The sequence below is a fragment of the Salmo trutta genome, chromosome 38, assembly GCF_901001165.1.
Source record: "Salmo trutta chromosome 38, fSalTru1.1, whole genome shotgun sequence".
Classification (NCBI taxonomy): Eukaryota; Metazoa; Chordata; class Actinopteri; order Salmoniformes; family Salmonidae; genus Salmo; species Salmo trutta.
The window spans coordinates 29,864,383-29,876,813 of record NC_042994.1 but is presented as its reverse complement, the minus strand read 5'-3'; the positions used below and the strand labels follow the sequence as shown (position 1 = coordinate 29,876,813).

Genomic DNA, 12,431 nt, shown 5'->3' with positions numbered 1-12,431 from the left:
TGCTGGTACATATAATAGCCCCTTGCTTTAGCTACTGTCATGGAGTTCGCTAAATATTTTCATAAAGAAGCTGATAAAGCACACAGGGTCTAAATCAAGGTGACTTACAAAGATGAGGACCAAGAGCAAGAGAGGGAGTGCGGTAACGTAGCATGTGTTATGTGTTAGGCTGCCACCTGCTGGTATGGCGTTAAACTGCTCGGTTATAGACCGGATGTCATTGTTTTACGCTTGGGATATAGCAGTTGTTACACGCTGGCTACATGAAACATCCACAACTAAAGAATCATTGTGGAATTTTCCTTCCGTCGAAGAAGGCAGCTGTCAATGATTACGTTAGGCTGCTTTTCATTTAATTTTTTTCATGGCGGTTTGATCGCGGGGGAGGCGCTAGTAATGTATGCAGTTGTCGGTTTGGCTATTTGTTTCAAGTTTATAAATCTATAAATACATATCTTTGCCAAAACTTTGTCATCTCGCCCATGTCTTATTCGACTAGTAGTTGTTCTGAAATGTTTGCTTGCCTACATTTTACTCCCTCCTCTATGTTTAATATAACACACAAACATTCATTATTCATTTCGGTTGCCTATCCTGACGTGAAGTTTGTTCTATTGAAAGTATTTGACTCTAGTGACAGAATTAAGGAAATAGGGGGGGGGGCAGATTTCAGCAAGGCCATTTTCTTGCCTGCCGAAATCCCCCCCCCTTTCTAAATTTCTTAATTTTGTGTCTAGAGTCAAATACTTTCTGTGGCACACACTACTGGTCAACATGAGCTACCAAAATGATTCTGAAGTGTGCCGGTCCTTGCAGCACTGGGCCAATTGTGCTCCACCCTATGGGACTCCCAATCATGGTCAGATGTGATGTAGCCTGGATTTGAACCAGGGACTGTAGTGACACCTCTTGCACTGAGATGCAGTGCCTTAGACCGCTGCGCCACTCGGGAGTCAATAGCAATGTTTTTTAATAACATTGGAATTTAACATTTCATAACAATAACTTGACTAATTAATTCAGTGTAACATTGATGTGGCAACTCTCTTATGCTCTGCTATTGCACAATTCTAATTTGTACATGGGTCAGAAATAAAGCATTCCCAAGTAAAATTGGAGCACAACTCATGAGCACACCTCTTGCACTGCTCACACCTAATCCAGTCCCCACCTGTGACTGAAAACAGGGGGAAGAGATGCCAATTGAAAAGTTCTCTCTTAAAAATGTAGCTAGCTATCTAGCTATATGACATCACAATGCTGTGTAAAATACCTACAAGGTTATAAAACAACATTAACTGTAAAGCTATGTTAAAGTTGCATCAATTCAATTCTGGTATCAGAACAAAATAGTCAGCACATAGTAACTTCTGATTTATTTGTACTTTAATTAATGCAAACACGTGTATGGTAAATGTGTTGTACGTATATATACGGTCTCTCGGTGACACCTCGCAGGGCAGACAGAGAAGAGAGCGTCCCATCCTATTGTTCTCTCTTATATACTCTGACAGTGATAGTTCCCTCTCAATGCTGGCCTGTCAGAGGGAGGAGGAGCGTGGTTTAAACTTGCTCCTCCTATCGTCGGCGTGCAGGCTGGTCCCATCCTCGTGACGCACTTCCTGTCGCCGGGTGTAGTTCTTGTCTTCAGCAGTTGACTTATCCATAGTTTATATACTTAATATTGTAGCATAGCTTCCCCGGTATGTTATATAAGTTATGCAAACAAATAGCCAGTTCAACCCTAACAGCTATCAGTCATAATGTTTCACAAGAAACATTTACAACTGCAGTTAAGTTACGCTATCTTTTTAATGTATTTTACCTCAGACATCTGGTAGTAAGGTTGCTAGCTAGCACTCCTAGCAGCTTGTGCTAACTAGCTAGCTGGCTAGCAATTACTGCTATTAAAGTTGCTAGCTAGCACTTCTAGCAGCTTATGCTAACGTAGCTAGCTGGCTAGCATTTACTGCTAGTAAAGTTGCTAGCTAGCACTCTTAGCAGCTTATGCTAACTAGCAAGCTGGCTAGCATTTACTGCTAGGGAAGTTGCTAGCTAGCCAGTCAATGTTAGCGCACTTGTTTGTATTTGAATGTAGGATACACTATGTGGATTGCCTGTGTATGTTGGCCTATGTAAAATTTGTGTATTCGGCTATTTCAGCCACACCCGTTACTGACAGGTGTATAAAATTGAGCACAGAGCCATGCAATCTCCACAGACAAACATTGCAGGTAGAATGGCCTTGCTGAAGAGCTCAGTGACTTTCAACGTGGCACTGTCATAGGATGCCACCTTTCCAACAAGTCAGTTTGTCAAATCTCTGCCCTGCTAGAGCTTCCCTGGTCAACTGTAAGTGCTGTTATTGTGAAGTGGAAACATCTAGGAGCAACAACGGCTCAGCCGCGAAGTGGTAGGCCACACAAGATCACAGAACAGGACCGCCGAGTTCTGAAGCTCGTAGCACGCAAAAATCATGTCCTCAGTTGCAACACCCATTACCGAGTTCCAAACTGCCTCTGGAAGCAACGCCAGCACAATAACTGTTTGTCGGAAGCTTCATGAAATGGGTTTCCGTGGCCGAGCAGCCGTACACAAGCCTAAGATCACCATGCACAATGCCAAGCGTCGGCTGAAGTAGTGTAAAGCTCGCCTCCATTGGACTCTGGAGCAGTGGAAGCGCATTCTCTGGAGTGATGAATCACTCTTCACCATCTGGCAGTCCGATGGACGAATCTGGATTTGGCGGACGCCAGGCAAACGCTACCTGCCCCAATGCATAGTGCCAACTGCACTACTGTAAGTCGCTCTGGATAAGAGCGTCTGCTAAATGACTAAAATGTAATTGTAAATGTAAAGTTTGAGGAGGAATAATGGTCTGGGGCTGTTTTTCATGGTTCGGGCTAGGCCCCTTAGTTCCAGTGAAGGGAAATCAACACTACGGCATACAATGACATTCTAGATAATTCTGTGCTTCCAACATTTTGGCAACAGTTTGGGGAAGGCCCTTTCCTGTTTCACCATGACAATACCCCTGTGCACAAAGCGAGGTCCATACAGAAAGGGTTTGTCGAGATCGCTGTGGAGTATTGGAGGCTGCTGAGGGAGAACAGCTCATAATAATGTCTGGAACGGAGCGAATGGAACGGCATCAAACACATGTGTTTGACAGATTTGATACCATTCCACTGATTCCTCTCCAGCCATTACCACGAGCCCGTCCTTCCCAATTAAGGTGCCACCAATCTCCTGTGGTGTGGAAGAAGTTGACCGGCCTGCACAAAGCCCTAAACCTCAACTCCATTGAAGACCTTTGGGATGAATTGGAACTCTGACTGCGAGCCAGGCCTAATCGTCCAACTAATGCTCTTGTGGCTGAATGGAAGCAAGTCCCCGCAGCAATGTTCCAACATCTAGTGGAAAGCCTTCCCAGAAGACTGGAGGCTGTTATAGCAGCAAAGTGGGCACCAACTCCATATTAATGCCCATGATTTTGGAATGAGATGTTCGTGTCCATATACTTTTGGTCATGTAGTGTATCTGGTTACACTTGCAGACCGGTGAAAAATGAAATACTACACTTTTCAATGCAGATCATGTTAATTTCAGTATTTATTACTTGCATTGCATTGTCTAATTCACTCAGTCATCCTAAAGTACCAAATACCAGGATATGTGTGCAAAGAAAGCACTTATATATGTATGCACATGGGTGTGTAGATTAATGCATGTATTTTGTATATATTTTCCCAATAAAGAACCATTTGGAAGTACTCAGGTGTAACTTGATGTGATTTCAACAACAAAAAATCTGCGTTTTGCTCCTTGTGCGCCTTCCTGTGGCTGAAGCTATAGATTACATATGTGATTATAAATAGAATGTACCTTAACGTTTTGCTCTAGAAATAAAGAAACATTCCACAGAGATTAAAATGAACTAAGTCTAAAAATATAAAGTTTACTTTCACAGTGAATTATCAGCTCAGGACCCTCTGCTTCTCGAAGACTCCAAACCCATCTCTGTCGCACGATTTCTACGTCACACTACCTCGCAGATCGGAAGCAACAGAGCTTTCCAGAAAATACTTTTGAGCTGAAGCAACGAGTAGAGGGCGGCGGGTTCTCTGCAAGCTTACCTCGCATGTTCTCTCTTTCAACAGGACCAAAGTTGACATTTTCTTTACACATCATTCCATTTAGTGTGCTGTTGTAGCGTGGACTTCCCACGGAAAGAGAAGGAGGAGAGAGAGCTAGAAGATGACCTCTAGGACTATTGATTACAGTGTGTGGGACCACATCGAAGTGTCGGATGACGAGGATGAGACTCACCCCAATATCGACACCCCGAGCCTCTTCCGATGGAGGCATCAGGTAGCTATGACAACAGGCGATATGTCTTCACTAAAATAATACTAATACAGAAATAGCTCACGTACGTGACTAGTTAGGCAGCTAGCGACAGTAGCTATGTCAGCAAACACTAGCTAGCTAAGTTCTTAGCCATATAAATCAGTACTCAACCGGCTAATCTAGTTAGCTGGTCAACTAACGTGACTAACGTTAATCCAACTGGCTAAAGTGCTAGCTAGCTAGGCTTAGCTCTGGTCCAGGGTGTTTACTAGGCAAGGCTTTCAACATTCGGGCTTTATTTACAGTAGTAGCCTAGTTGCTCAATAGGAGTTTGTCCACAGCTCTGTCTCTCTGTGTCTGCCTTTCCTTCCTGTCTCTTGCTCAATAAGAGTTTCTCCACACAGCCTGTGATTCACCTTAACCTTGGCTAGCAACATCAACTAATCCAGCAGAATTGTGTTAGGTACAATATCTTGCTTTGAACATAATTATTATTTTTCTTCTTTGGGATTTGGTTGGCGGCTTTCATCCAACTTTGTTGCATACGCCGCCACCTACTGTACTGGAGTGTGAGGCCAGTCACAGCCTACCTGCATTAAATTCTCTTCATTAGTCCTGTTCCTCTAAGATGGTTGGTTAGCTAGCGAATAGATAACATTTTAAAGAACAACAATGTTACTATCCCCCACCGCTTTCTTCTCCCTCCTACACCCCTCCACCCTTCCTCTCCTCGCTCCTCCACCCTTCCTCTCCTCGCTCCTCCACCCTTCCTCTCCTCGCTCCTCCACCCTTCCTCTCCTCGCTCCTCCACCCTTCCTCTCCTCGCTCCTCCACCCATCTTCCCCTCCCTCCTTCATCCTTCCATGTCCCTCCTATCTTTCATCTCTCCTCCACCCTCTCTCCGCTGCTCTAATCTTCCACTACACCCCCTCCACCCTTCCTCTCCTTCCTCCTCCACCCTCCCTCTCATCACCCCTCTTCTCACCCTCCTAGGCGCGTGTGGAGAAACAGGTGGCCTTCGAGGAGAAAGGAGAGGAGCTGGAGAGGAACATGGCAGAGTGTAAGAGACGTCTGGAAGAGGTGCAGTACAGAGTGAAGGCGTTAGAGGAGGAAGGAAAGAAGGAGGGAGAGGAGGAGAGGAAGACGGCGCTGAGCAAGGCCCAGGCCGAGGAGAAGAAATACAGAAAGGATCAACGCTTGTGGGAGAAGAAGATGGAAGAACATCGGAGAGAGGAGAAAAAGATGCCTTGGAACGTTGACACGCTCAGCAAAGAGGGATTCAGCAAGGTGAGATATTGAGGCTGTAGCATTTCGCTACACCTGCAATAGCATCTGCTAAATATGTGTATGTGACAAGTCAATTAGATTTGATTTTAGATACACCACTCCCTCAACAAAGAGGGCTTCAGCCAGGTGAGCAAGAGATACACCACTCTCTCAACAAGGAGGGCTTCAGCCAGGTGAGATAGAGATTACACCACTCCCTCAACAAGGAGGGCTTCAGCCAGGTGAGATAGAGATTACACCACTCCCTCAACAAGGAGGGCTTCAGCCAGGTGAGATAGAGATTACACCACTCCCTCAACAAGGAGGGCTTCAGCCAGGTGAGATAGAGATTACACCACTCCCTCAACAAGGAGGGCTTCAGCCAGGTGAGCAAGAGATACACCACTCTCTCAACAAGGAGGGCTTCAGCCAGGTGAGCAAGAGATACACCACACCCTCAACAAAGAGGGCTTCAGCCAGGTGTTATAGAGATACACCACTCCCTCAACAAGGAGGGCTTCAGCCAGGTGAGATAGAGATTACACCACTCCCTCAACAAGGAGGGCTTCAGCCAGGTGAGATAGAGATTACACCACTCCCTCAACAAGGAGGGCTTCAGCCAGGTGAGATAGAGATTACACCACTCCCTCAACAATAAGGGCTTCAGCCAGGTGAGATAGAGATTACACCACTCCCTCAACAAGGAGGGCTTCAGCCAGGTGAGATAGAGATTACAACACTCCCTCAACAAGGAGGGCTTCAGCCAGGTGAGATAGAGATTACAACACTCCCTCAACAAGGAGGGCTTCAGCCAGGTGAGATAGAGATTACACCACTCCCTCAACAAGGAGGGCTTCTGCCAGGTGAGATAGAGATTACACCACTCCCTCAACAAGGAGGGCTTCTGCCAGGTGAGATAGAGATTACACCACTCCCTCAACAAGGAGGGCTTCAGCCAGGTGAGATAGAGATTACACCACTCCCTCAACAAGGAGGGCTTCAGCCAGGTGAGATAGAGATTACACCCCTCCCTCAACAAGGAGGGCTTCAGCCAGGTGTTATAGAGATACACCCCTCCCTCAACAAGGAGGGCTTCAGCCAGGTGAGATAGGAAGACAATACATTACTTTGTTGAAGGATAAATCATGAAGATATGGGCTATCATCACAACTATTGATGTCACGTTATTCCTCTACTGTCAACTGTCCAGTCCACTGAAAATATGTTTCTCTCTCTCCCCTCCTCTCCATCCCTTCTTCCCCCAGAGTATGTTGAACATCAAGCCGGAAGCGACAGAAGAGACGGAGGAACAGAAGGAGGAGAAACACCAGACTTTTGTGGATAAACACAAGAAAGAGATCAAACACTTTGGTGACTTTCAACACCTCACAACTAAACCATTTAATGTCTGTATTCTACACTCGTTTCTCTCTGTCTGTTTCAACACCTCACAACTAAACCATTTAATGTCTGTATTCTACACTCGTTTCTCTCTGTCTGTTTCAACACCTCACAACTAAACCATTTAATGTCTGTATTCTACACTCTTCTCCCTCTCTTTCTCTCTTCCTCTCTTTCTAACCCGTGTGTGGTGTGTAGGGATGCTTCGGCGTTGGGAGGACAGTCAGAAGTACCTGTCTGACCACCCTTACCTGGTGTGTGAAGAGACGGCTAACTTCCTGGTTATCATGTGTATCGACCTGGAGGTGGAGGAGGTAAGGGGGGGTGTGTTTCACAGATATTGTGTGTGTGTGTTTACATCTTTCTGTGTCTTTGTGTATGTTAACCTGTGTGTGTGTTTGTGTATGTTAACCTGTGTGTGTGTGTGTGTGTGTGTGTGTGTGTGTGTGTGTGTGTGTGTGTGTGTGTGTGTGTGTGTAGAAACATGGTTTGATGGATCAGGTAGCCCATCAGACCATAGTGATGCAGTTCATCTTAGAGTTGGCTAAGAGCCTAAAGATCGACCCACGAGGATGCTTCAGAGAGTTCTTCCAAAAGATCAAGGTGTGTGTGTGTGTGTGTGTGTGTTGCCTTTGTTCATTAAAAGGCCGGTATTCAATCAGAGGTGCGTTATTGCATACAGACAGAAACGCTGCAGATATCGGCTCAAGTGGAAATGACCTTTCAATGAAAAGCCTTGTTTTCTTGGCGATAACGCCCCTTTGATTGAATCCCGGCTTTATGAGTTGATGTTTTAACTTCACGTGTGTATGTACTGTGCACACATATATCGGTATGTCACACCTCTGTCTCTCTGTCAGACTGCAGACCAGCCCTACCAGGAGGCCTTTACTGATGAGCTGGAGTCATTTAAAGAGAGAGTTCGAGGCAGAGCTAAGATCAGGATACAAAAGGTCATTTTCCCTCCATTTTTTTTTCTTCCTTCAGGTGTTTAAAAGTATTTTTATGGAAGTGGGAGAAGTTCAAAGCGATATTTAATCCAAAAACATTCTGACATTCACACTTTTCTGGGACTGTATCAAAACTGTGGACTGATGAACAAAATACTAAAATACATACATACAGTTGAAGTCGGGAAGTTTACATACACTTAGGTTGGAGTCATTAAAACTCGTTTTTCAACCACTCCACAAATTTCTTGTTAACAAACTATAGTTTTGGCAAGTCGGTTAGGACATGTACTTTGTGCATGACACACAAGTAATTTTTCCAACAATTTTTTACAGACGGATTATTTCACTTATAATTCACTGGATCATAATTCTAGTGGGTCAGTAGTTAACATACACAAAGTTGACTGTGCCTTGGGAAATGATGTCATGGCTTTAGAAGCTTCTGATGTCAATTGGAGGTGTACGTGTGGATGTATTTCAAGGCCTACCTTCAAACTCAGTGCCTCTTTGCTTGACATCATGGGGAAATCAAAAGAAATCAGCCAAGACCTCAGAAAAAAAATTGTAGACCTCCACAAGTCTGGTTCATCCTTGGGAGCAATTTCCAAACACCTGAAGGTACCACGTTCATCTGTACAAACAATAGTATGCAAGTATAAACACCATGGGACCACGCAGCCGTCATACCGCTCAGGAAGGAGACGCGTTCTGTCTCCTAGAGATGAACGTGATTTGGTGTGAAAAGTGCAAATCAATCTCAGAACAACAGCAAAGGACCTTGTGAAGATTCTGGAGGAAATGGGTACAAAATAATCTATATCCAGAGTAAAATGAGGCCTATATCGACATAACCTGAAAGGCCACTCAGCAAGGAAGAAGCCACTGCTCCAAAACCACCATAAAAAAGCCAGACTACGGTTTGAAACTGCACATGGTGACAAAGATTGTACTTTTTGGAGAAATGTCCTCTGGTCTGATGAAACAAAAATTGTTCGGTCATAATGACCATCGTTATGTTTGGAGGAAAAAGGGGGAAGCTTGCAAGCCGAAGAACACCATCCCAACCGTGAAGAACAGGGGTGGCAGCATCATGTTGTGGGGATGCTTTGCTGCAGGAGGGACTGGTGCACTTCACAAAATAGATGGCATCACGTGGAAGGAAAATTATGTGGCTATATTGAAGCAACATCTCAAGACATCAGTCAGGAAGTTTAAGCTTGGTCGCAAATGGGTCTTCCAAATGGACAATGACCCCAAGCATACTTCCAAAGTTGTGGCAAAATGGCTTAAGGACAACAAAGCCAAGGTATTGGAGTGGTCATTACAAAGCCCTGACCTCAATCCTGTAGAAAATGTGTGGGCATAACTGAAAAAGTGTGTGCGAGCAAGGAGGCCTACAAACCTGACTCAGTTACACCAGCTCTGTCAGGAGGAATGGGCCAAAATTCACCCAACTTATTGTGGGAAGCTTGTGGAAGGCTACCCAAAATCGTTTGACCCAAGTTAAACAATTTCAAGGCAATGCTACCGAACATTCAATTAGTATATGTAAACTTCTAACCCACTGGGAATGTGATGAAAGAAATAAAAGCTAAAATAAATAATTCTCTCTACTATTGTTCTGACATTTTAACATTCTTTAAATAAAGTGGTAATCCTAACTGACCTAAAACAGGGAATTTTTACTAGGATTAAATGTCAAGAATTGTGAAAAACTGAGTTTAAATGTATTTGGTTAAGGTGTATGTAAACTTCCGACTTCAACTGTACATAGAGTTAAATATGAGGCATTGGTGAGGTTCAAAATGAAAATAATAAACTAATTGTTAAAGGCTATGGAGGAGTATGAGGAGGAGGAGAGACAGAACAGACTGGGGCCTGGTGGACTGGACCCTGTGGAAGTCTACGACACTCTGCCAGAGGTAACACACACACACACACAGACAGTCAGTCAGTCATACCCAGAGAGAGACAGACACACGCAGAGTCACACACAGTGAGACACACACACAGTCAGTCAGTCAGTCATACCCAGAGAGACACACACACACACAGACAGACATGCAGTGACATGCAGGCAGAGAGACATGCAGGCAGACACGCAGAGAGACAGACAGACACGCAGAGAGACAGACAGACATCTTCATAATAGTCAGCAACCTATGGTCACATATTCAGAGGAAGTGGTCGCCAACCTCAGCCTCCTTTTTTGACCTCTGACTTGTGATGTCACATCCTGTTTCACAGGAAATGAAGAAGTGTTTTGATGATAAAGACATCTCAATGCTGCAGGAAGCTATAAGTAAGATGGACCCCATGGTGAGTGTCTCCTGTCTCTCTCTAACTCTCTCTCTAACTCTAACTCTCTAACTCTCTCTCTAACTCTCTAACTCTAACTCTCTAACTCTCTCTCTAACTCTCTCTCTCTAACTCTAACTCTCTAACTCTCTCTCTAACTCTCTCTCTAACTCTAACTAACTCTCTCTAACTCTAACCTGTGTGTGTTCTGGGGTTCCGCAGGAGGCAAAGGGCCACATGAAGAGGTGTATTGACTCAGGACTCTGGGTTCCCAACGCCAATACCGACAACGAAGAGGACAAAGAAGAAGACGAGGAAGAGGAGGACGAGGAAGAACCAGAGAAGGCGGGAGAGGCGGAGGAGGAGAAATGACTCTGTCATGAATTGAACCCTTCCGTTAGACTTTTGACCTTTTCAGACCTAGCTACACTCTTTACTAACATTAGCTTGTCTTATTGAAAACATGCTGTGAAGATGCTAACTTCCCTAGCGTTAATTGGGCTAGTATCGCTAGCATTAGCCTGACCCATTGAAGATCTGCACCGGCCCAGTATTTACAAAGAGTCTCAGAGTAGGACTGCTGATTTTGGATCTGATCTGAACAACATGTACAAGGGGACCTGATCCTAGATCACTCCTATTGGATCTGACCTGAACAACATCACATGCACAAGTGGACCTGATCCTAGATCAGCACTCCTATTGGATCTGATCTGAACAACATCACATGTACAAGGGGACCTGATCCTAGATCAGCACTCCTATTCTGAGACGCTTTATGAAAATGTGGGGTGAAATTTCCCCTAGGTACTGGTCTAGGATCAGATTCCCCTCCCCCAATCCTGACGTTAACCATTTGGGGAAAATGCTAAACTTCACCCTGCTTCCGTTTCTACCCATAGTCCCTTTCTCCATGACCCCATCTTTATATTTACCCCCCCACCTCACTTCTTATCCCTGCTGTCTCTTCTACCCATAGTCCCATCTTTATATTACCCCCCCCACTTCTTATCCCTGCTGTCTCTTCTACCCATAGTCCCATCTTTATATACTGCTCAAAAAAATAAAGGGAACACTTAAACAACACATCCTAGATCTGAATGAAAGAAATAATCTTATTAAATACTTTTTTCTTTACATAGTTGAATGTGCTGACAACAAAATCACACAAAAATAATCAATGGAAATCCAATTTATCAACCCATGGAGGTCTGGATTTGGAGTCACACTCAAAATTAAAGTGGAAAACCACACTACAGGCTGATCCAACTTTGATGTAATGTCTTTAAAACAAGTCAAAATGAGGCTCAGTAGTGTGTGTGTGGCCTCCACGTGCCTGTATGACCTCCCTACAACGCCTGGGCATGCTCCTGATGAGGTGGCGGATGGTCTCCTGAGGGATCTCCTCCCAGACCTGGACTAAAGCATCCGCCAACTCCTGGACAGTCTGTGGTGCAACGTGGCGTTGGTGGATGGAGCGAGACATGATGTCCCAGATATGCTCAATTGGATTCAGGTCTGGGGAACGGGCGGGCCAGTCCATAGCATCAATGCCTTCCTCTTGCAGGAACTGCTGACACACTCCAGCCACATGAGGTCTAGCATTGTCTTGCATTAGGAGGAACCCAGGGCCAACCGCACCAGCATATGGTCTCACAAGGGGTCTGAGGATCTCATCTCGGTACCTAATGGCAGTCAGGCTACCTCTGGCGAGCACATGGAGGGCTGTGCGGCCCCCCAAAGAAATGCCACCCCACACCATGACTGACCCACCGCCAAACCGGTCATGCTGGAGGATGTTGCAGGCAGCAGAACGTTCTCCACGGCGTCTCCAGACTCTGTCACGTCTGTCACATGTGCTCAGTGTGAACCTGCTTTCATCTGTGAAGAGCACAGGGCGCCAGTGGCGAATTTGCCAATCTTGGTGTTCTCTGGCAAATGCCAAACATCCTGCACGGTGTTGGGCTGTAAGCACAACCCCCACCTGTGGACGTCGGGCCCTCATACCACCCTCATGGAGTCTGTTTCTGACCGTTTGAGCAGACACATGCACATTTTTGGCCTGCTGGAGGTCATTTTGCAGGGCTCTGGCAGTGCTTCTCCTGCTCCTCCTTGCACAAAGGCGGAGGCAGCGGTCCTGCTGCTGGGTTGTTGCCCTCCTAC

General features: G+C 45.3%; 1 protein-coding gene across 1 annotated transcript; it reads left to right on the top strand.

Annotated features, from left to right (window-relative positions):
- Positions 1 to 4,059: 4,059 nt before the first annotated feature.
- Positions 4,060 to 11,356, top strand: LOC115177663 (hsp90 co-chaperone Cdc37). The gene is made up of 9 exons (XM_029738604.1): positions 4,060 to 4,371; positions 5,344 to 5,637; positions 6,882 to 6,987; positions 7,216 to 7,331; positions 7,498 to 7,620; positions 7,878 to 7,970; positions 9,803 to 9,892; positions 10,218 to 10,289; positions 10,491 to 11,356. Exons 1-9 carry the CDS (start codon positions 4,258 to 4,260, stop codon positions 10,638 to 10,640), a joined length of 1,158 nt encoding a protein of 385 aa, XP_029594464.1. The 5' UTR covers positions 4,060 to 4,257; the 3' UTR covers positions 10,641 to 11,356.
- Positions 11,357 to 12,431: the final 1,075 nt, after the last annotated feature.